Source organism: Cornus florida, unplaced genomic scaffold (genome assembly GCF_030987335.1).
Source record: "Cornus florida cultivar Cherokee Brave unplaced genomic scaffold, ASM3098733v1 CherokeeBrave_3.0.0_Hap2_Chr05, whole genome shotgun sequence".
Lineage (NCBI taxonomy): Eukaryota > Viridiplantae > Streptophyta > Magnoliopsida > Cornales > Cornaceae > Cornus > Cornus florida.
In genome coordinates this window covers 94,455,247-94,479,938 of record NW_026775575.1, presented here as the reverse complement: position 1 = coordinate 94,479,938, position 24,692 = coordinate 94,455,247, and the positions used below count along the sequence as shown (strand labels likewise).

At 35.6% G+C, this 24,692-nt stretch overlaps 2 protein-coding genes and 1 non-coding gene across 5 annotated transcripts; all 3 read left to right on the top strand.

The window, feature by feature from the left end:
• The first annotated feature begins 5,369 nt into the window (after window positions 1-5,369).
• On the top strand, window positions 5,370-20,901 carry LOC132307740 (double-strand break repair protein MRE11). Of its 3 annotated transcripts, XM_059805584.1 has the most exons (23): window positions 5,370-5,508; window positions 6,266-6,308; window positions 10,184-10,319; window positions 10,852-11,009; window positions 11,741-11,831; window positions 12,402-12,521; window positions 12,611-12,679; window positions 12,767-12,858; window positions 13,241-13,343; window positions 13,422-13,529; window positions 13,677-13,739; window positions 13,806-13,877; window positions 14,029-14,106; window positions 14,232-14,294; window positions 14,378-14,438; window positions 16,113-16,195; window positions 17,017-17,130; window positions 17,333-17,410; window positions 17,986-18,057; window positions 18,193-18,464; window positions 19,035-19,155; window positions 19,809-20,006; window positions 20,562-20,901. In XM_059805584.1, exons 2-23 carry the CDS (start codon window positions 6,292-6,294, stop codon window positions 20,592-20,594), a joined length of 2,202 nt encoding a protein of 733 aa, XP_059661567.1. In that variant the 5' UTR covers window positions 5,370-5,508; window positions 6,266-6,291; the 3' UTR covers window positions 20,595-20,901. The 3 variants fall into 3 exon arrangements, with proteins under 3 accessions (XP_059661567.1, XP_059661568.1, XP_059661569.1); XM_059805585.1 differs by lacking the exon at window positions 5,370-5,508 and having other exon boundaries at window positions 10,841-11,009; XM_059805586.1 differs by lacking the exons at window positions 5,370-5,508; window positions 6,266-6,308; window positions 10,184-10,319 and having other exon boundaries at window positions 10,852-10,962.
• Window positions 20,902-21,670: 769 nt separating this feature from the next.
• TRNAF-GAA (transfer RNA phenylalanine (anticodon GAA)) lies at window positions 21,671-21,743 on the top strand. Its single transcript has one exon. It is a non-coding gene; the product is annotated as a tRNA-Phe (tRNA).
• Window positions 21,744-23,052: 1,309 nt separating this feature from the next.
• On the top strand, window positions 23,053-24,665 carry LOC132307739 (chlorophyll a-b binding protein 13, chloroplastic). Its single transcript, XM_059805583.1, has 3 exons — window positions 23,053-23,266; window positions 23,369-23,530; window positions 24,028-24,665. The coding sequence occupies exons 1-3, from the start codon at window positions 23,129-23,131 to the stop codon at window positions 24,535-24,537; spliced, it is 810 nt and encodes a 269-aa protein (XP_059661566.1). The 5' UTR covers window positions 23,053-23,128; the 3' UTR covers window positions 24,538-24,665.
• The last annotated feature ends 27 nt before the right edge of the window (window positions 24,666-24,692 follow it).

Sequence of the window (24,692 nt, the reverse complement as noted above, 5' to 3'; positions counted from 1 at the left end):
AAGGCAATCTACGTGCCTAAAAAATAAAACTTCACACCCTAGGTTTAACATTATTATCTCAACTCCACACCGTTCCTCAGAACACCCTTGCCCTGATAAATGACAAATGGGGCTACTAACTAAACTTATGGAATCACCCTCGTCCCAATCATTCCAATCGTCAGTCTACCTTTTTTGATCCTCAAACACCAAGCACTATTTCCTGATACCTCAGACACAACTTGACTTACAACTCCTGCATTTTCAACTTCCAAAATATAGTTTATTTGGTAACACAATACTTACCATCAATCACTTCATCCGCAAATGACCAAGCACTTCAATAACCTCATTCAACCTGCCTTATAGTGCAATCATGTTCTACATGACTAAAACTAACCACTATACACCACCTCAAGACTCTTTAGACAGCCGTACCAACCCAGAACCTCGCTCGTCGACCGAGCCATGCAATCGACTCACCGAGAGTCGATTACTCGTAGCACCCGACTGCAGTTTCCCGAAATGGGAGTCACATCTCAACCAACCGTAACCAGCACACTCTCTTAAACCATACCAGAACACCCATAATACACATCAACAACCCACAGACTACATTCGTGACTCAAACAACCTCTGTCACACCTACCACAACCGGTTCGAAAAGAACTTCGCACCAAACCATGACCCAAGTCACAAACACTAACTTCTTAAAGTCATACATTTCTCCCTCGAAACCCTCACTCGCACACCTGACCTCCACGGTCACAGAAACCCATCCACCGATGCATGAAACTCACACACAACAAAGACACCACGCCATGAAATATGAACCCGTTTTAAAGTCGTGCCCTTAGCACTGCACAAAATGTAACAAGAAAATTAGCATGACTACACACTGAATAGCTCAATACACGAGTTAGAAGTCAACATTTATCGTTCGATAAGAACTAGTATCCAACAACCCTGGAGCAACCGAGCTCCTTGCTTACTCAGGTCAAAACTTACACAACCATCTATGCCGTGACAAGTACTATACCGTACTAGCAACCATCCCGTACTCAACCATATGCACACACATAAACACACATATATATAATAACCGTGCCCCTTACCATGATACAATCGTATCTCATAATTTAAAATAAAATTGCACACATCGTGCCTACCACTTGCCACTGTCATGTATCTCATAATTGTCATTTTATCACAATTAACATGCTTTCAGATCACGTATACACTTCATTTACATATACTAGCATTTAAACACGTAAGCGGTAACAGGTAAACATGCTTCTTAAACAGTAAGCACTTTAACACATAGGCACATAAATGATGCAAGTTAACTCTATACCTCATCTAGGTAAGCCACTACCCGTTATCTAAAAGGTATTCGAACATAACGCTCTGATACCAAATTTGTAACAACTCGAACCAGAGGGTCCGAATCGCTAACCGGGTCCTTACCCGAACCCGTAGTCATCTAAGGGCACTATAGTAAATTCTAAGGTTAATACATAATATACGTGCCATTCCAAGGCTTATACAAAACAAATGAGATCACAAATATAAAAAGATGATAAAATAGTCCACTAACCTATTCAAACCTATGGAGGAACGTCATCCGCCCCTTCCTTCCCGTGACCTTAAAAATGTTAAAATGATGGGGTGAGCATAAAGTTCAGTAGGAAGCGCCTAAGACATACCTCTTACGACCTCGTGAATCCATACAACAAATACGATATGAGAGAATGGGATCATATTTCGGGGAAAATAAGCAAAGCAACGATAATATCAACAGAAACATACGCAAGTCGTCCAATCACCAAGTATGCAATGTATGTCAATGAAATGCCATACGATGCAATGTCGCTCCCCATTTCTGAAACACTACCGTTTCAACTTCCAAACCGTTAATGTAATCCGACCCAAGGCACCTCCAAAACGTCACGAAAGGAGGATTGGCTAATCATCCATGACCACAAGGTACCTCCAAGGCGTCGAATCTGGCCTAGTTAGCTCAACCACGCTAGGGTCTCTCCTTAGTCCTCTCTAGACTACACTAACACCACGGACCACTAGGCACCTCCTAGGCGTCCGGTTTTCGCAAACACTTTTCAAAAACTTTTTCCAAAAACAATTTCATTTGTTTTTTTTTTTATTTTTTTAAATCAAACTTTTCCCTTTACTTTCCCAATGGCAATGAATGAATTATGCAATTTTTTCAATGCCATGACAATATAGAAATTTCATACATATCATCATCATCATTTAAGCATGTTTAAAACATAAATTTCCACATAATATCGCATTCTCATATTTCTAAATCATGGCATTTTACATACTTTGAATTCCTAAATCTAACAATTAAAGTCTACACATTCCATCAACGTCATATTCACATTTTGAAAAGAAATTCTAAACATTTATTTCCACAACTAATAATCTCAAATTTACATAGCAATTGGCAAACATTTTACATACAACTTGTTATTATTGAGCATGCTTTTTATCACAATAAATTAATTAAGTTCAGAGGCTCAATTAACACACAACATCACTTATCATCATGTACATAACTAAATACAATCACCATATTCAAAATAACTAAAACTAAGCATGCTTATAACCAACTTTAGAATTGAAAATTCACAAAGAATCAAAGAAATTGTGAATTAGAATATCCTTACCTTAAATTGAAAAGCAAACCAAAGGAAACCCAATTTCAGTCCCAAAACAGCCCAAATTCGAAAATGGTAGAGTGCTCCAAACTAAAATCAGCTCCGATCAAAACGTAGGCTTCGTCAAGCTTATTAACTTTGCCTTCAATGGCAAAGTTGAAATCCAAATGGAAAAGGGAGAAATCAAGGCTTTAAGGATGTAGATAGAGAGAGAGAGTTCTGGTAGTGAGAGAAATCTTGGTTACAATTTTTGGGAGAAAACTGATCAGCCAAAAGATGATACAACAATGTAATAAATTAGTGCTTTGTGGGGCCCAAACTAAAAACAAATATCTCACTTAACATTTAACATATATATATACATTAATCGAATAACAACAATAATAATTAAGCATCCACATAAAATGTACATCAAATAATAATAAATAAAATGCAATGGACCTAAAATAAAATCCACGTATACAATTAAACCGACGGCGGGTCCTATGTGGAACCTCCCGGCCTGAAAAATAGAAAAATGTCGAAATAAAAATCATTACATTTTCAAAAGTCCTGAACTCAATGAAATGCCCCCAACCAACTCTCAGACACAACCGGCATACTCCACGGTATCCGGCACGCAAAACGAAAAGAGATGAAAATACTCTCCAAAAATCAAGAAAGTCCTGAAAATGAAAAACGGTAAAAATTGAAAACATTACATAGCCAGTTCAAATTATAGCTATACGAGAAAGTGAATTAAAAAAATAACATTTGACATTAGTTTTTATATCCATTGCCTCTAATCTTTATACATTGTAGTCGAACGCTTTCAAACTTGAACTCATATCCATAGCTACTTTGAAGAATATTTTGAGAACAAGAAAGTAGAGATGGCAACCTGTGAGGGCCATTTCCCACCCCTCCCCTTTTAAATTCTCATTTCCACCCAAAATTGTTTGACAAACAATCACAATTGTATATTCTTTTTAAATTCCAACTCAAGAGATTTTTTCTCTTAAAATTCTACTTTAATTTTAGAAGCTCATATTTAGGAATATATATCAAACAAACATTTTTCCAAAATTTATACAATTGAATCAAAATAATTAAATAAATATTAATTCTTTGTTTGGTTGAAGAGATGAAAAAAAGAATGAAATCAAGTGAAAAATGAATGATGCATCATTTGGAACTGAAATGCATTTATTTTTTTTATCTGATTGGAAGAAGGAAATGAGTATTTATATATATATATTACTAATATATCATTATATACGGAAAATTTTCACTAAAATTTAACAAGAATTTTGAAAGTAAATAAAAGTTGAGAGAAAAATCACATAACCTCCTTTTACTATCATTTTCGTGTAAAAAATCTCCCACTAAAATTAAAAAACCTCCGAACTTAAGAAATGCTATCAAGTTGCCATATACCCGTGTCCAAACCGTTTATTAAGTTGTGAAATGACAAAATTAATCTTATGGTTTAATATTAAATTTAAAACTGATAATTTCAAATTTTAAATTACAAAAATACCCCTATTAAAGTGGGTCTTCTTCCTCTCACACTCTGAGTCAACCTAGTTCCTCTTCACCCCCCTCCCTCTCTCTAAAACTGGACCCATTTCCACCACGACCCACCACCTATAATTCCCCAGCAACCTAAGCTTGCAACGTAGTGGAAGATTGACGAAGAAGAACGACGACGCCGTAGCGGGCATTGAATATGGTTTAGTATGGTTAATTGGTTCCCAAATCAATCTTTATGCTTCTAACACCTTCGTTTCTCAGATTTCTTCTTTCAGCCATCAATAGTCAATCTCGGGGAATAGGGAGTTGGATTACAGCGAGCGAGAACCTTATAGAGATAGAGAGATTAACTTAGAGAGGGGTATAGCGTGCGCTAAAGCTCACATAAATGGTCTACACGACCTGTTATCAGACCATACAAAAGGGGCTTTCAGAAAAAGTGGGTGAAAAGAGAAGAATATCAACTTATAAAGGGTACTTTTATAATTTAAAAATTATAATTATCGATTTTAAATTTAATATTAAATTATAAGAATAATTTTGTTATTTCACAACCTAATAAATAGGTCTAGCACGAGTACATAGTAACTTGATGGTATTTCTTTAGTTCAGGGAATGTTTAATTTTAGTGGAGATTTTTTTACACGTAAAAGGGGTTATTTGATTTTTCTCCATAAAAATTATTATATATTTATAAAAAATATAGAAATTATCTTCCTCTTTCTCTTCCCTTCTTTGCTCATTCCTTAGTCCCAACCAAATACTCCCTATGTCTCATATCAGCTGTCTATTAAGTTATTTGAAGTTATTTTTAGTTATATTTTATATATATATTTATATACTATCTCCGTACTTATATTAAATGTCTATTTCAAAATTTTTAATTCTAACATGGGAAGGAAGTGGTATGATACAACATTCTTCCAACCATAAAAAATAATTTTTTATATAAGACATCACAAGGGCAAGTGGGTGAGCCCGGGGGGGGGGGGGCACCACAGGAAAATGCTATCGACCTTTCTCTGTTCCCATCTCGGCCCTACGCCCGTATGGGTTTTCATAATAAACCTGTCCGGTCCAAAACTATTTAAAGGGGCCTCTAACTGTTGTAAGCAGGCCGGGCCGGGCCGGGCGGGGCATGAGCGGGCTATCTTGTCATCCCTACAAGAAAGGGAACTATGTAAAGTACTCCGTATGTAATAATTTGTCAACATGGTTTTCCCCTTTTGTACTCGTTTGCTCTTTTAAATTCCCCGCCACCGTTTTATCACTCCCTCCACTGCTCGGCTCTGGCTGTTGCTGAAATCGTTCCCCTTTTGGTTCTGAGAAAGAGAAGGTACTAGTTTTTCCTTCTTTTTATGCTTATTCTACGTATCTTTGAACATTCGCCTGTGTTTGGTTGCCGAGAAATGGTAGGAAAGAAAATGAAATATTGGAGTTTTCACAAGGGCTGGGGGTGGAAGTGGCCGTCGTTAGGGTTCCAAAATTTCATTTCCTTTCTCACAAAGTTCTAATCAATCAAACAGAGCGAGTTAGCTGTTTACTTATGTCGATTATCGCTCGCTGTTTCTTTTATGTAATCGGATGCGGTTGCTCTAGGGTTTTCCGTTTTTTCACCTTGTATAAAATACTCTTTAAATAATGTTCTGTTTTTCATTTATACCTTAAATGCAAAGTCTTTAAATTAGTATTTCTGTTGTCTTTTTCATTATTCTCACATTCTTTGGTCTCTCTCTTTTTTATGTCTATGTGACTTTAATTTTGAACCTTTTAAAAAAAAAAAAAAAAAAAATCAAGGTTAATGAACTGGACACGATCTTGTGGTGATACTTACTATTTCTCTGCATCAAAATTGTTTAATTTAAGATTTGAAGCTACACGATGTTTTATAACTTACAACCTCCAGCTTCCAGCTAAATTGAGTTTTTTCTTGTTGCCCCAAGGGAGAATTGCAGTTTTCTAGTCTAGGTCGGTACCGCACTCACTTGGTGTGCCATACTTCTAGTACAAAGAAAAGTGGCTTATGAGTTGTGCCTGGCCCTTATAAAGTGGTTGTTTTCTGCTAATCATGTTTTGTCACTGTGTAATTGTAGGTTCAAGGAGGTGAGGCTTTGTTGGCATGGCTGATTCGTCAAGGTAAAACATGTTCCTTAGAATACAAGATGGGTATATTTTTGTTTATTTCTAGATGCAGTTATGTCAATCCCTCTCTGTGGCTAATGCAGAAACTTCTTCAAATTACAATTTGTTCACGGTTAAACATCCCCTGCTTGTTTACTAAATGTTCACTATAATTTCAATAGAAATTATGTTAGAAATGGAAGTGATTCGGGTGAACCTAATTTCAATATTTGGTTTGTTTGACAAGTGGGAAGACAACAAGTCATCCGTCAAACAATCTTTCACTATTTGGGTTAGGATCATGGATAACATTTGGCACATTATACCCAATTCACCAAGGAAAGCTTTAAACTAGTGGTCTGTCCTGTATGCATTCCCATGTATGGAAAAAATATCTTGTTTTCAGTACAAAAACTGTACAATTCTCATAGATCTCCTTACAAATATCTTTCTTCGAACCCTATGTACAAGCACACATATTGATGAATGCATGGTAGCTTATGAAAAATATTTATGTACTTATCAATTTTTTTTCATCCATATATTAACTATTGATGAATTACATTCGAGTGACTCGTACTACGGAACTATGAAAAGGGTAATAGAACATAGATTAAGGAAAGAATCCACATTATTAAAAACCTATTTAGATTTATGTCCCATAGATCTACTATGGAGTATGGAGGCCATTGACCATATAAGACAATTGATTGAAGATTGCACAAGGCAAAAAGAAATATTTTTAACATGATTTTGACAGACTTACAGTGGCACATGATAGAGCAAAAAGAAACGAAAGAAGAAGAAGAAATAATTCTTACTAATTTTATTAAAATTGTCTAGGATATATTAGATATACGTGGAGAAACTAATGATTTTTCTTTAAAAATAGGATTATACCAAGGATTGACACTAAGTCCATATAAGTTCAAAATATTTTTTGAAATGTTGTTTGTTGATAATGTAGTTTTTTGGACACTTTTAAGGAAACCTTTGATATAAAAATGTAAAGTTGGAGAAAGAAATTAAAGTAAAAAGGATCAGAAATTAGTATAACTAAAGTAGTTTATATGAAACATAAATTCAATAAAGTTAAAGATGCTCATGATCGTTTAAATGATGATGGTGGGTTGGCTAATCAAGTTGTTTAATGAGATAATAAATAAATAAGGATGTTACCCAAGTATTGACTCTAGAGGGAGGGGGGGGGGGGGGGGGGGGGTGGTCGGTAAACACTGGCCAATTTTCGGTTTTAATTGATTTGCAAATTCTAATAAACACCTTATAACAATTATGCAATAATCGGGATATAAACTTAAGCAATTAATAGCACAATTGTAAAAGAGATAAGGGAAGAGAAATGCAAACACTTGACACAACGATTTAGCGAGATTCGGTAACTCCTACTCCTCGGCTCAAGATCCCTCTTGAGACTTTCTCAATCCCATTATAGCACCTCTTTATGGGAGGAGAGCAAACCAGTATAAGACACACACTGCTTCTAATTCTTCTTGCTAAGAGAACAATCTTCCCTTAGAATTTTGCTGGATCACACCGATCCTTGGGTCACACCAACCCTTACAATTGATTGTAGATAGAAATTTGTTGCACAAGAATATATCTCTCAAAGATTGATATGCAAATCAAAGCTCATAACTAGAGTATAAATGAATACAAATGAAGCTCAATACTCTATGAATGATATGTGTGAGAGGATGAAGAAGATGAAGAACAAAACCTCTTTGATACTCAAGAAGGTTTCTCTATTTCTTTCCAATGCCACAATGTCCAAACATTGTGTATTTATAACCCCTTTGAAGAATATAGCCGTTTAATATGAATTCATTTTCTCAGATCTGAAATTTTAGTCCATCTGATCGGTTACATGTACCATCTGTGCGATCACTTGGAGTCATCTGATCGATTAGATGAATGATCTGATCGTTAACATCAGATCCAAATGTCATTTGATCGAATACATGAAGCATCTGATCGGTCACTTGGACCCATCTGATCGGTTAGATCATTGAAGTGATCGAACTTCATAAAGACGTGAGTTCACTGTTTTATTCATCTTATAGATAACATGAGTTGATCTGGGCGATCACTTTCTTTGATCTGATCGCACACATCGGATGATCTGATCGGTTAGATGAGTAAATGAAAAAATGAGTTTTCTCTGTTTTGGTCATCTGATCGACAGCATGGTGCCATCTAGTAAATCACTGTAAATGTTTTTACTATTTTATATGTCCATTTACTTTAAGTTTACAATGTAAATAAGGAAGTACCCCTTATTTGGATTCAATAAAAAATACAAGAAAATTAAAATCCAACTAAATCAAAATGTAAAAATTCAGTTTTAGTACAAATTGGGGTTCTTGACAGATTTGGTAAAACTTGATCCTCTGTGTAGGCCAATGTAGAATTGATGAAAAAATCTAAAAAAATCAAATTTGGCTAATTGAAGTATAAGGAGTAATTACCGAAAAAAATTATTTTGAAATAATCATTATTACAAAAATTCATTTTTCACACTTAGCCAAAAACACAGTTTTTCATGAGGCGCATTCAAGGGTCCTAATGTCCGTTACTAAGTCATGGTAACAAAGGCTTCATATGCCTTAACCCTTACATTCTAGTGACCAATATGAATCATGTGATTGATGTGTATGGTCCTAGCATTTCTAACTCAAGTGATGAATTCTTTCAAAACTTATGCAAGCTTGAACTAACTCATTCACCAACAGGCCTATGGCCTAGCGGTACAATGCTCCTACTTCCCAAAGGGAGGTCAGGAGTTCGAACCTCAGTGGAGGCAGTGTGTGTGAGTCCCAATTAGGAAAAAAAAAAAAAAAAACTAACTCATTCTTTAGCAATGATTTTATATCTCAATTATATATATATGATGAAGTTCATAGTCTATTGCCAATGGATATAGGAACATATGAATGATGATATGATATGAATGGTCCTATAGAGATGAGCTTCAAATGGATTCATAAATACTTTGACATTGAATCCTAAACACTCACCGAGCTATCTACCCCTTTCTTTAAGCTTTGTCCATGATTGCTTAGGCTTTGAGGTATTCTTGCTTTCTTCCTTTTTTTGAGTTACTTGCTTGCTTGTTGTAGTCTCTTGCATATGGTTTCTTGCAACTTCACGTCTCTTTGCATCCATTCCTTCCCATTGATGTGATCGTTATTGCTTTATTGAGGTCATTCTTGGAATATGAATTATCTATAACACTCAAAGAAAACATTAGTCCATAAACACCATTAATGGTTTGTAATCATTAAAATCACTAGATTGTTCTTGGTTAAAGGCTTTGTGCTAACAAAGGAAGCACCTGATGGTGCCTTGGCTAATAAAGTTGTCCAACTATCTTATATTGAACTAAATGCTGGTCAGTAATACGTAAAAAAAAATAAAAAAATTAAAAAAAATATAAAAAAAATAAAAAAAAACCACTCCTCCATGTCTTTGAACAGAGAATGTTGAAATGGAAAATAGAAGTAACCAGAAAAGGTATGCACATATACTCCATGGATCAATAGAAGTGGTGTGAGAAATAATCGATTTTGGTTTGTTTCTTAGTCTGTCAGGACGCATCCCACGGCCACGCACCAGAATTAACATGGGTGGTGAAGTAATGAGAACATACCTCAAAATATTAGAATAATAGGAGAGGTAATTTGTAATAGAAAAGAGTAGAATAACAGAATCCACATGGCCATTGGGAAACACCATTTTATTAGATCACAACAAGAATGATGATGTGCATGTTTGTTGAGTTGGTACCTAGGATGAAATTTCAGGTAGTATGGAATTCTTCATATGTTTTGCTAAAAATATTCCTGGTCATATATAACGATTAAAAATTTCAGGGAGGATATCAGCGATACGCTTCGAGTACTTGTTGCTACAGATTGCCATCTGGGCTATATGGAGAAGGATGAAATACGTCGGCATGATTCATTCCTAGCGTTTGAAGAGATATGTGCAATAGCAGAGCAAAAGCAGGTGATAATTTTTTTTTTCAACTTCACTTTAATATATTATTGATATATCTTCTGTACATTACAAATGTTTATACTGCCAATCTTATGCTTTTCAGTCCAAGTTTGTTCCCCTCTACTCCTGCATGCATCCACTATTTCAATTTTCATCCAACAGCTGTTAGCTGTAGCCCCCTCAAGAACTCCTGTCCCAACTAATTCTTGTTTATTTTCCCTGTGTTTTTGCTAGCTTATTCCCTCAGCTGCTGCTCCTCTTCTTTGTTTTCTTGGACAAGTTGCTTTTGCACTCAAATAATCTTGGTTCTTTCCATTTTTTCTTCCAAATGATGATATGTTGTTTACATTACTAAATCTATGTTTGAAGATGGACACAGAAAGTATGTTACAGTTTCTGCTTTATTTTCTTAACTAATTATGAAATATTGACTCCATGCAGAACTAGTTGATTATCACAAATTATAAAACTTAATTAAATGGATTTTTGTTAGCTTGTGCATATTAAAGATCACTGTACATTGACTCCAGTGTGGCATCAGGTGGATTTCTTACTCCTTGGTGGTGATCTTTTTCACGAGAATAAGCCTTCAAGGACAACATTAGTGAAGGCCATTGAGATTCTACGGCGTTATTGTTTAAATGATCGACCGGTACAGTTTCAAGTTGTCAGTGATCAGATTGTGAACTTCGCAAACTCGTAATGATTTATTTTTGCTCTTGACAGCCTTTGATTTTGAAAATATTTTTCCCTTCCTTTCTTTGGGAAAGTTGATACTTCATTACTAAAGGTTGATAAGTTTCAGTTCAACTTGATTCCTGTCTTCTTAACACTGTCAATGTGATTGCTTGTTAAGATCTTAATTATTCTGGATTGAGTTTGCAGAGTTCTTATTATGAAACCAATTTATGCTAAGGATGCATCCCGTTTTGACTTCGTTCAACTATTCATTTTGAAACTCTGAGAAAATGTGGAGCTTAACATCCCCCCCAAGCATTGGTTTCTGTGTTAAGTGTATATATAAATGTTTTAATATTTCTTATGAACTCTTATTATTTTAAACAAAAACAAAAATAAAAAACCATGAAAGTACTACCTGGCACGCGTAGGCTCCAGGCTCATTCAGGCGTAACACTTGCGCCTGTTGTGGGCCAGGTGCGCCTTTAACAACATTTGCGCCTTTAATGTTGAATATGAATATGCTATAATAGTAATTTAATTTTTCAATTGTGCGCCTCGCCTTGTGCCTAGGCTCCAAAGGACCTCTAGCGCCTTAGTGCGCCTTGGGCCTTTGATAGCACTGCGGACACACTTACATATGTGTGTGTAAGTGTGGGTATTTTTTGGCAGGTATGCATGTATTTGTATTAGTCATCAAGCAGCCTTTGAAAGGCAGTTTTCACTTCGTAACAAATTGTTGGTCTTTACAGATTTGGTCATGTAAATTATGAAGATCCTCACTTCAACGTTGGCTTGCCAGTGTTCAGTATTCATGGAAATCATGATGATCCCGCTGGAGTGGTATGGATTGTACCACACAATCTTTATATATATCTGTTATATTCTTCACACAATTTGTTTATTCTCTCATGTTTCCCTTGCTCATATTAGCATCTTTTAAAATCTTTGACCAAATTTTGAACGTGCTACTCCTAAAAATCAAGTATTCTGATTTTATTAATTTTTAAATCAACCCATGAAATTCTATTTATTTTATAACCATGAAACATAAGTGCATCAATCACACAACTTGCTGGTTTTGGGTCATGAATTTAAGTTCTAGTTAGTCTAGTTTTACCTTTCCCTCTCTCACTCTTACTCTCACTCCCTTACTCAAATGATTTGCTGATCCCCTTCCTCTACGTACTCAAATGAAATGTATGATCCCCCTCCTCCATCCTCAAAGGAGTATTACTCCAATTGGTGCTAAACAAGACTACTGCAAAGTTTGACGGTAGGAAAGAGAAATTTATCAAAGATATAATTTGGTTATGAAAGAAGTTAAGAATGCAGGAATATTGCCTAAAAATAGGAGAGTTCTTGGATCTTGTTAAGTATATTAATCATGGGTTGTTGTCTACTGTTGTACAGGACAACCTTTCTGCAGTTGATATTCTCTCAGCATGCAATCTTGTGAACTATTTTGGAAAAATGGTTCTGGGAGGTTCTGGTGTTGGACAGATCACTCTGTATCCCATTCTTATCAAGAAGGTGGGTCTGTAGATTCCATTAATTAGAGGCTGAGGAGTATGGACCATTCATTAATTTTTTCATAGAATGACTTGGAACTTGGATCACAGGGTTCAACATCTGTTGCTCTATATGGCCTTGGAAACATTAGAGATGAACGTCTTAATAGAATGTTTCAGGTATTTTGTCTTGGACCAACTGCTTTCAGATGCTCTGATTACTGACTAGAACTTATTTATTAGCTGGGTTTATTTTTTATTCCTCAGACACCACATGCTGTACAGTGGATGCGACCTGAAACTCAAGAAGGATGTCAAGTTCCAGACTGGTTCAATATTCTGGTACTTCATCAAAACAGGTTGTGCTTATTTCTCAGTAATTGTATTAAATCAGGCATGAATAGAGAAGATATTGATTGATCTTGAAAATTCAATTAAATGTTCAATTTTTAGGTGCTTACACAGTTTTTAATATAAAAATGATGTGGTCCTCAATGAGGGTATTGGTAAGGGTAGGGCAAGACAAAAAACTGACATGGATTGAAATAGGGATGACATGATAAAATGTGGTTTAATTGACGTTATGGACTTTGAGCGGAATGGCGAAACAAGATTCATGTCGCTGACCTTAAATAGTTAGTAAAATGCTTTATTGAGCTGAGTTGAGTACACAGCCTTTAATGTAAACTTAAGATATTTATGTATTGAATTATATATCTTGCTTTCTCATGTGCATTACAGAGTGAAGACAAATCCTAAAAATGCAATAAACGAGCATTTTTTACCGCGGTTCCTGGATTTCGTAGTGTGGGGGCATGAACATGAATGTCTTGTTGATCCTCAGGTGCAAAATGATATGGATGTTTCTTCATGAATTTACTTTTAGTTACACTATCTCATATCACGTTTATCGTGACAACAGGAAGTCCCGGGCATGGGTTTTCACATTACTCAACCAGGTTCTTCTGTTGCAACTTCACTCATTGATGGAGAATCAAAGCCAAAACACGTACTTCTTTTAGAAATTAAGGTTGTGAGCGATTTCTAGTTTCCTACAATGATCATTCTCCTCTCCTTTTTTTTTTTTTTCCCTAATTTTTTTTGACGCAGTGTGTGTTTCAATTTTTTAATTTGTTTAATATCGCACTGAATTTGATATTGATCATTTTTTGTACAGGGAAATCAATATCGCCCAACCAAGATACCTTTAAATTCTGTGAGGCATTTTGAATATACTGAGGTAAGCTCATGTCATTTAGGATATCTGTGAAAGAACTTCTGTTGAACGACTCTTATCATGATGCAGATTGTGCTGAAGGAAGAATCTGACATTGATCCTAACGATCAAACTTCAATTCTTGAACATCTGGACAAAGTGGTAAGCCCCTTTTTAGAAGTTTCATCCCCAAGTTGGCAAAGAAATAGACTTTTTGTTAACTTGTCATCTATCAGCTGATATGGTAGTGTTCTCTGGCGACAGTGTGCTATTCCTTGTGTAAGTGTAAATTTGTACCTTGAAATTGTTTTAGGTTAGAAATCTGATAGAGAAGTCTAGCCAAAGGGCTGTTTACGGATCAGAACCCAAGCTTCCGTTAGTGCGAGTGAAGGTAACATTTCCCTACATTTTTCAAGTGATACTACAATTGAAGATGATTTCAAATTTGGCACATCTGATTTTCCCACTAACTCCTTACCAATCTGTTTTACTTAGCTTTACTGTTTGATTTGACAGGTAGATTACTCTGGATTTATGACAATAAATCCTCAAAGGTTTGGGCAAAAGTATGTAGGGAAGGTAACTTATTTCGTTCACTAATCATGGATAATGAATATGATGCTAAATCAAAAGGTAAATAACTCTCTTTAGATCTCTTGTAGGTTGCAAATCCCCAGGATATTCTCATATTTTCAAAGGCTTCTAAGAAAGGTCACAGTGGAGGTAATTCGGTACCCTTTATTTTTTTTCCCCTTAAAAAAAATGATTTCTCCTATTTGTCAATTTGGATTCAAGTGGAGTAGACTATATTTATCAAGGGGTAACACCAAGCGTATCCTGTCCTTGCTTTTGTACCTGTGTATTTCTGCACGAATTATTGCTCTGTGCATGGTGCAGTGTTGTCTGAAAACTAAATTGTTGTGAACTATCAAACAAGCTCGATGTACCATATGATTTTCTTAATATGAGTTGGTGAGATCAAAATTTAGAAGTTACAAGTATTTAATAATCATATTTACGAGTGATTATGTGCCTATAGTAATGTTGTAATTGTCAGAGTTTTGCAAACTTTCACAGGTTAATTCTGCCATTCTAGAACATTCATGTGTTTAAAACATTCTATACTTAGTAAAAAGGGGGGAGAGAGAGACAGAGAGAGAGAGATTGATTATAACCCTGTATACCTTAATTATTTTTAGAGCAGAACTGGTGTGACTGGTTCTGTCCTCTCTTAACATGTCAGGGGGTAGGTTGCACCATTAACTTTTTTCTGTCACTTAAAGCTGTGTATCTTTTGAAAAAAATTTAAACCGTGTGAACTGGGCAGTTCCAATGGTTTTTTTATATCCCCCAAAAATAGTTTTAGATAGCCTAGTATTTCCTAACTGCCCTTTAAGTATGGCAACCCTCCCTCCCAACCTAATTTGGCTTTGCCAGCCTTTTGCTTCCTAATACCACATATACCAGTGCTGCTATTTTGAGCTCCACCAAATAGTTACCAATGGAGGATTGCATATATATTTATATATAAATAATTATTAAAAAAAAAAACCCAAGATATCTGATGCCTTATTTTTCAATAATCGAACTGCCCACAGCTTGTCACTTCAGAAGGAACTACCTTTGCTCTCTCTCTGTTTCTCTCTTTCTCTCTCTCACACACAGGCATTCATTCACACATAGATAGTAAAATACAGGTAGGAAAAGAACAAAGGATTAGTCTGAGAGTATAATGAGTAAGATTTCTAGATTCAAAAGGAAGGTTGACAGATAATGCAAAGGCAAATTATGGGGAGATTCTAACTTCCAATACTCTTCCAGAAGTGAAGTACATTAGACATGAAAGCAAGCCCCCATTGGCTAAGGTCAGTCCATAGGTTGAACTGGCTTACCAGCAGTCCAATTTTTTTTAACGTAACCTATACTTTGTGCTTTTGTTTTTAACCTTCTTTGACATCATTGAATTTGTTCACATTATGGAGCGGTCTGACTGCAACATGCAATAGAAGGTGAAATCATTGATTTTTCAATGCATATTCAGCTGCAGCTTTTGTTCATTTTCCTTCTATTTTAATTAAGTTCTACAACAGTTGAAGTTGATCGACCAAACCCTAACAATTATATGCTACTGATTTATCAAACATGCATTTATTTATTTGAACTTTCCTGGAAATTAAACTCCTTATGAGAATGTTGGAATCTGGAACTGTCCCTTATTCTTTTTATCATCTCCTGGTTGTTGTTTTTTTCTTTCTAGAAATTAGATATCCAGCGTCAATATATTGTTCTTAGATTCTAATACATATAGTCATGGTTTACGTGTCTTCCCCTTTAGAGGTGTTTGGTTTGGCTGCTTACATCGTGATGGAATACATGTATTTTTTTGTTTGACTGCAGCTAAAATTGATGATTCTGAACGGCTTCGACCAGAAGAACTAAATCAGCAAAATATAGAGGCTTTAGTTGCCGAGAATAATCTGGTACTGAAGCAAGTTTCATCCTGTTATAGTTGTTTAACTATAAGATTCATCAGTTCATTTGTGCATCATGAACACTGACAATACATTTTTTTTTTTTTGGTAAGTCATGAACACTGACAATACATATGTTTAGATATTTGGTCAAAGAGTTTTTACAGGCAACTCATTTGTTTCTTTTTATAAAAAAGAAGAAGGAAAGAAATGAGCAACCTAAGAGAGCTTAATGTATACATTGTTGGGCTCATTCTCTTATAGTTTGAACTTTTGGAGTAAGTGGTTATCTAAAATGGTATAACAGTTTTTGTTTTAAGAGTCTTGGATTCAAGTCTCTTTGTTTTCATTTGTTTTTCCATTCTGCTTCTGTCTATTTCCACTCAATGTTCGTTCTATTTGCCTGCTTGTTTCTCCATGTGTGAGGGGTCTTATGTGAGGGAGGGTTTGAGCTTGAGATAATTCATTGTTTAGCCTTCTATTAGTTCAAGCTTTTGGGTCAAGTGGCTGTCTAATAGCTACCAAGAGGGGAAAAGAAAAACCTTCTTTTTGGTCAACTAGAATAGAATTTTCAAAATATATTGAAGTCTCCAGTTGGGCATTGTATCTACGACTATGGATTTTCCGGTTTTCCATTTTGTACTAGAATATATTTCTTTTGGAATTTATATTTTTGTATTTCTAATGCTGGATCATGGAGAACTTACATAGACAACAACTGAAACGACATGTAACTTGTAAGATTAGAAGTAATGTTGGTAAAGTTGTTAATTTTATGTTTTTCTTGTTTCCATTATGTGCCTCTTTTTTATTAGTGACCAATTTTACAGAAAATGGAGATCCTTCCAGTCAATGATTTGGATGCTGCATTACACAATTTTGTTAACAAGGATGACAAAACGGCTTTCTATTCTTGTGTGCAATATAACATCCAAGAAACACGTGTAAGTATTCCATCTTATATCGCCAAGTTGCTGCGACAAACTTGCTGATACTATCTTGACATAATTTTAGACAGATCACAACTATATGGCACTAAAAATATTACATAATTAAAAATTAGAATGTTTCGATTTTTTATGCATGTGCCACATGTAAGGATATTGTCAATGTGTGCTAATGATTGTATGCTTTTCTACTTGGCAGAATAAAATTGGTCGGGATTCAGAGACTGTGAAGTTTGGGGAGGAAGATTTGATTCTAAAAGTTGGAGAATGCTTAGAGGCAAGTTCTGTTTTAATATTGCTTTTAAGGGTGGCTAACTTTTTCGAGTCTGAACATTGTCTTGGCAATTCTTTGCCTCAATAGAGGGCGTGGTGCTTACATTAGGGTCTAGCACAGCTGTGGTTACACACACACGCGCGCGACTTGGGGCCTTTGGTAACTGCCAACTCGTCATTTGTCTTTACCATCTGTATTACTACTGCAGCTGTTGCTATATATTAGAAATGAATGAGAGGCGTTTTACGTGGGAGGTTATAATTTTTTTAACCATGAAGATGGCATTTTACTAGAAAAATCAAGTAGGCTTAATGTTTTGGTGGATAAGAGAAGGCATTTCTCTCTCTCTCTCTCTCTCTAGCTGCCATTTTCCCTTTCATGCTAGCTCTTGTGTTTGATATTTTTTTATGCATTTAGTAGAAATTAGTATGTATAGAAGCAACTCACAGAAAACTCAGTGAACAATTTTTTTCTTCTGCCCTGTTGTCGCTGTGGCGTCACATGGGCATCTAGGAAGGAATGATAACCTTGACTCACTAGAATTATCTGACATGTTGACAATGGATGTATGTCTGCAGGAACGTGTCAAGGAAAGGTCAGTGCAGACTAAGGATGCTCCTCAGTTCACATCTAGTGCACAGGCCTTGGAGGTAATTCTTCAGCCTTTAGCTTGCTGTGCAGATTTGCACTGATCTCCACTGGAGAAAATTTTCCATCCATTATACTTGTTTGTCCAATATTTATGCTGTTCCGTATTCAGAGCTTCTGATTTCGGTTTTATATAGGAAACTAGAAGTAAAAGTACTGGAGGAGTTGGAAGTGCGGTTTCCTTTAGCGATGATGATGATACCACATTCTCTAATTCAAAGTCCACCGCTAAAAGCAGGAAAGGGTCAGCAATACCTTTTAGGTCCTCTAAGGATGCTTCTGAAGTTGGTACGGCTTCTTCAAGAGGCAGGGGCAGAGGCAGAGGCAGGGGCAGGGGCAGGGGCAGGGGCTCTAGTAACTTGAAGCAGACAACTCTTGATGCAGCTATGGGATCACGCCAGTCACAGAGGTTGCTTTTTGGTCTAACATTAATATTCCTGATACTGCTCTTTGAGAAATAAAAAGATATGAGTTTTATTGCTCATTGTGTGTATGCTTACCCGTGTCTGCGTATGAATTGAGAAATAGGGCTTTTAGTTTTGGGGTGTGGGGATTTCTTTCTGTTGATAAGGTCGTGGAGAAGTGTCGGCACTTCTAATGTGCAATGGTTTCTGTGAAGCTGCTGTCTGGTCCAATTCCTTCAAATTCCAGAATAGTACATTTCTGGTTTCTTTTCTCCCACGACATAATATAAGTGGACTCTGAATTTTTAATCAAATTTCCATAATCCCCTATCCAATTCACCCAGTTGCTTTAGAACTTGCACGCTTTGAGTTCCAAAGGGTGACATTTATTGTGGGATGGAGGGAGTATATATTTTCAAGAAGACTACACGGTGAGGAAGTATGGACTCCTGCCAAAGAAGGAATATATCCATATGCAAGAAATATCTGCTGCACCTTTCAGTATATATTGTGTGAAGTTAGATATGATATTCATGCTTGGAAAAGAACTTTCATAGATGACCTTGTTATTGCAGATCTGCATCAGTTGCTGCAACGGCCTCAGTTCGAAGAATCACTGATGATGAGGATAATGTGGATTCTGCTTCAAGTGATGAAGAAGGGCAATATAATATAAACGAGGTCAATGATAGTTCGGTATGAATTATCTTCTTAATTAGTTCATATTATTCACCATCAAGTCAGTTATTGGCTTTCTTTTCATGTTTTATGAGTTAAACATTCAGTAGACCTGTTTGGAATAAATTAATAAATAATTTCTGTTTAAGTATATCACTGACTTTCTGGTTCTAGGCTTAGAGTGTCATTTATCATCATTTCAGATTTTAGACAATCACTACAATTTTGGGCAATCATTTGCCACTTCAACATTCATCTATGCTTTTTTGGCCCGTTAATCTGGTATACAGGAATTAAGAATAAGAAAAAGGAAGAAAAACTGAGGAAAGAAGTTACTACCCTCATTTTTCTTATAATTGAATCGATTGACTGTGTAACTAGCACATTATGAGTCAGTAACTGTTTGGTGCACCTTCACTTGATTCACTTGCATCAGTCATTTGCTAGTCAACCATGTTGATACCTCAGACCTTTGTTGTAGGCTGACACTCATCTTAACATACATTTTTTTTTTTTGTCTTGGTACTCACTCACACATGCCTCGACTGAGGCTTGTATCCCTGACCTCCCTTTGGGAGGTAAAGGCCTAATATTGCTAGACCACTGACCCGTTGGTCTCATCTTAACATACTTATTACCCTTATTTAGCCAATTTGTTATTTCCTTTGAAGGATAATGATGAAAGTGTTCAAGGCAAAGGGCGTAAGAGAGCTGCTCCAAGGGGAAGGGGTAGAGGTTCTACATCATCTTCTAAGCGGGGAAGGAAATCAGATAACTCCTCGCTTTCATTTCAGAAAATGCTCATGAATAAAGATGACGAGGATGATGATGACGACATGGCAAAGAGACTGAATAAGCCTCCACCTCGAGTAAGTGATTTTTAAGCATCTTTTTTTATTATTATTTTTTAATTCTTATGTATACAGAAATATATTAGACATATGTCCACAAGAGGGCTTATTTTATGACTGCTCTCTTTTTCAAGATTCCCTACCCTTTCTGGGAACTCATTGCCTTTTCTTTTGCTTCTACAACTAGTTGATGGTCACATGTTTGGGATAATGTTACTGGAAGGGGAAGAAAAAACTAAACACGGGATGAGATAGTAAGGAAGTATATGGTAGTCTATTCTTTAACTAAAGTTGTTGTGATGGCTTCGGGTAGCCAATTGTAAATAATTAGGGAAATGCTTCTTTGTGTTAAGTTGCCATTAGCAAAAATCTCACTATATTAGCTTAACGTAGTCTAGTTACATAATTTGGTCATGGTATCACCATCTTGAAAAGTAGTAGTAGTTACACAACTCCAAAACAGATCTAGTCTTATATTTTATCTGTTTGGAGCATGTTCTAATTACACCGTTGGTATCATTTATACTCTTGCAACATATCCGTAGTTGGACCCTAAGTTTACTCTGTTTGTAGGTCACAAGGAATTATGGTGCTTTAAGAAGGTAATTACGACTAGGGTTCCGGTCTCTTTCACTGATGCCGGCTTGCCGCATAATTTTGTATGAGAAACCTTTTAGAAGCCATTCTGGTGTACATTCTAATGGTGCAAGTTGAGGACACAAAACAAAAAAGCTGTTGAGCATCGTGGGCTGCAGTTCGTCCATTTTTCTCCCCGGTGACATTAATAATGTAATGATGGTAGCATTTTATGAACATTACTTTAAGCTTTTTCTTATTTACAGAACTTTGGACTTTGGAGATTTGATGCCCAAATTACTTAATGTTATCATTTGGTATTCGTATTTTTCTATTATTCTCCTTTCATGAAAACATATCTCTGGATTGCCGACCAATTTTTTTTTCTTCTTTTTTGGACGCCAATGCCCTTTATTTTTGGAATGAGAGTTTTTTTTTTGTTTTTTTCCTCCTCTATGGTCGCAAAGAGACATTTAACATATTTTTGGCTCCTAATCAAGTGAACGGAACTGAGGAAAAGGACATTTTCTAAAAAAAGAATGCTAATGCCCAAAACATGGACGTTTTCTAGTATTGCTTTTGCTCTCATCTAAGAGGTTATAAAAAAAAATCGAGGGAAGAAGAAGAAGAAAGAAAGAGACTGTCATTACTCAAATATAATTTGGAAGTGCTTTTTATAAAGTCCATTGCTCAAATATAATTTGGAAGTGCTAGTTAAATAGTCCATTCATTTTTTATTTTATTTTAGTAGTCTTTTTTTTTTTTCATTTGAAAAAAATAAAGCATTTTCAAGGTAGTGCTCGACTGCAAGGTAAATTCAATTGGCAAGGCTACCTTTTATTTTTAAGGGGTTATGTGGCATAATGGCATCACTGTCCTTCAAAATATAAAAGTAGTGGCTTCTAGTCTCTCCAAAAATATTGTAAAAATTATTTGATAGGATTAAGTAAACATACGCGTACTCGTTTATCTTTTCCTTTTTTGTCTCTTTCTTTATTGCAGTTTATGTGAATGGTTTATTAAAAAAATATATGTATTGTGGAACATCCTAGTGCGGAAAGGTCAAAATGATATAAGTATTAAGAGAAAAACTTATAAAACAAATTGCGGGGATAGCTCAGTTGGGAGAGCGTCAGACTGAAGATCTGAAGGTCACGTGTTCGATCCACGTTCACCGCAATCAGGATTTTTTTTTCTTTTGGCCAACTGGCCCAACCCAACCCAAATTATTCCTCTTCCCTCTTTTGGCCAACTGGCCCAACCCAACCCAAATTTATTCCTCTTCACTTTTGGCCTTTTTGCAAGCAGGCCCAGCCCAGCCCAATTCAGCAATGCTTCAGGTTTTGACCTGTATGCATTATATACATAATACACGTAATTTTGCAGCTTACATTCTTTTAAAACTAATCACAATTACAATCAATCACAGCAGATGAATTTTTTATTTAGGTAGATACTCACATATAATTAAGATGAGACTGGTACCCTTACTTGTCCTTTGAGAAAAAGTTAGGGGTGGCAAATGGGTAAATTGGATTGGATTAAAAATATGCGGGTTAAATATGAATCAAGATTCATATTCAACTTTTTTAAAAAGGGTCAAAAATATATAGGATCAACTTGTTATGATCCGTAAACACATTAATTATTATTTTTAAAAATTATTTTTTATTTTAAAATTATTTTAATTATCTTAATTATTTTTTATTTTTAAAATTATTTAATTATTTTTTATTTTAAGATTTTTTAATTATTTTTTTTAGAAAGATTTTAAAATTTTATTAAATAACAAATAAGAAAAACAATCTTAAACTCAGCAATATTTATCAATTCATTTTAGAGAGAAAGAAGTAAAGGAAAGAGTAAAATTTTTAGAGAGAGAAACTTAGAAAGAGGAGATTGATAAGAGACAAATTTAGAGAGAAATAGATGATAGTGAGTAAGAGAATTTGAGATAGAGAAATGAGTTGAGTGCAATTAGAATAGATGTGTGTTTATTATGTGATTGGTAAAATATGGGTCGAAAATTAACCAACTTATTTTGATATATTTTAAATATAGTTCACCCAAAATTATTAATAAAAGAGCCAATATGGACAAGTTGATAGGTTGTGACCCATTTTATCACCCCTAAAAAAAAAAAAAAAAAAAAAAGTTATACCAACTAATCGAATACCCTAAATAATTTTAAAAAATTGTCCATGTGGCATACACATGATGATTTCTCTCATAATTTTTTATTTTATTTTATTTTTTTAATTTATTTTTACACATATCTCTCCCAATAAATAACAGTATATTTGAGACACAAGATAAATTGTGGATAGAAGGATATGAAATGGAGATACCAAAAATCTTTTGAAGCCTTGTGATTGGTTGATGCGAAACAGCCCAGGTTTCATCACCACCACATCCATTCATCCAATTTTAACCACCAATCTTTCAATTGATTCTAATTTCCCACGCATATATACACCTGGGTTTCCTTCTACACACTTTCAGATACCAACTCTCACTCTTTCCACAAACATTTGTTTAAAACTCCCCAAGTTTTGAGAATAACAATGGCATCAATGTTAATGGCAGCCACTGCTAGCTCCAGCACTGTCCTTAGCCCAACCCCTTTTTTGGGTCAAACCAGGGGATCAAGTGCTAACCCTCTTAGAGATGTTGTCTCTTTGGGCACTGGCAAAATCACCATGGTACCCCCCCTCTCTCTCTCTCTATATATATATATATATATTATATATGTATATGTTGATTAGGTGATTAAGATTGTGTTTATTTGCTTGTGATTTGAATAGGGGAATGAATTGTGGTATGGGCCGGACAGAGTGAAATACTTGGGACCCTTTTCAGCTCAGACTCCCTCATACCTGACCGGAGAATTTCCCGGTGACTACGGATGGGACACTGCTGGTTTGTCTGCTGATCCAGAGGCCTTTGCCAGGAACAGGGCTCTTGAGGTAATTATATTTTTGTATTATATGTGTGTCTCTCTCACTAGAAAAATGGTTTTTACCTGTTATATTTGTATCAACAAAAATGCTGATTAATTTGTTCAATGATCAGTTAATTATAATAGTATATGTAGTGATACTTTCTTTTAACACACTACATGAGATTTTTTATTCATTCCTCTTTTATTTTGCTCCAATCATTTCATTTGATCAAGTCATTTTCTGCCCCCAAAAAAAAAAAAATTGAAAATTTATTTTTTATTTTTATTTTGAGAAGTTAATACAAACACACACCCATAACTAAAATATGCCCCTAGTGAGACTTGAATAAACACTAGACAATTCAATGGTGGTGTAAAAAAAAATAAAACCGAGAATGCAAAGCTGAGGGATTTCTGTCCCTTGGATGCATTGGAATCCCTCGGCTAGCATTACTGTTAGGTTTGAGAATCATTATTCTTGAGACCGAGACAATAACCCTTCACTTTTTTTAACAATGTCAGGTTATTCATGGCCGATGGGCAATGCTTGGAGCACTAGGATGCATCACACCTGAGGTCCTAGAAAAATGGGTGAAAGTGGACTTCAAGGAACCAGTTTGGTTCAAAGCTGGAGCTCAGATTTTCTCAGAAGGTGGTCTGGACTACTTGGGCAACCCTAATCTTGTTCATGCCCAAAGCATTCTAGCAGTACTTGGCTTCCAAGTTGTTCTGATGGGGCTTGTTGAGGGATTCCGCATAAACGGCCTACCCGGTGTCGGGGAGGGTAACAACCTCTACCCTGGTGGACAATATTTCGACCCTCTTGGCCTCGCCGATGACCCAGTCACCTTTGCTGAACTCAAGGTCAAGGAAATCAAGAATGGCAGGTTAGCCATGTTCTCCATGTTTGGCTTCTTTGTCCAAGCCATCGTCACCGGCAAAGGACCACTTGAGAACCTACTGGACCATCTTGACAACCCTGTGGCCAACAATGCATGGGTCTATGCCACCAAGTTTGTGCCTGGATCATAAATTTATGACAAGGCTTCATCAATCTTGTGTTGTGTGGGTGAGTGAGAATTGGAAGCTTGTGTAAATCATGGATAGTTTTCATTCAAAATGATGTACTGTGAGATTTGACTTAAAACTTTGATTGATCATCCTATGAGTCTTGTTTATTTAGATGA

Excerpts from the sequence above, each read along its gene's own strand:
- LOC132307740 (XM_059805584.1), top strand. Across the intron at positions 13,878-14,028 it reads TTGAACATCTGGACAAAGTG|GTTAGAAATCTGATAGAGAA; the intron begins GTAAGCCCCTTT and ends AAATTGTTTTAG. Across the intron at positions 16,196-17,016 it reads TAGTTGCCGAGAATAATCTG|AAAATGGAGATCCTTCCAGT; the intron begins GTACTGAAGCAA and ends CCAATTTTACAG.
- LOC132307739 (XM_059805583.1), top strand. The coding sequence starts at position 23,129 with ATGGCATCAATGTTAATGGCAGCCACTGCTAGCTCCAGCACTGTCCTT. Across the intron at positions 23,267-23,368 it reads GCACTGGCAAAATCACCATG|GGGAATGAATTGTGGTATGG; the intron begins GTACCCCCCCTC and ends TGATTTGAATAG. Across the intron at positions 23,531-24,027 it reads CCAGGAACAGGGCTCTTGAG|GTTATTCATGGCCGATGGGC; the intron begins GTAATTATATTT and ends TAACAATGTCAG.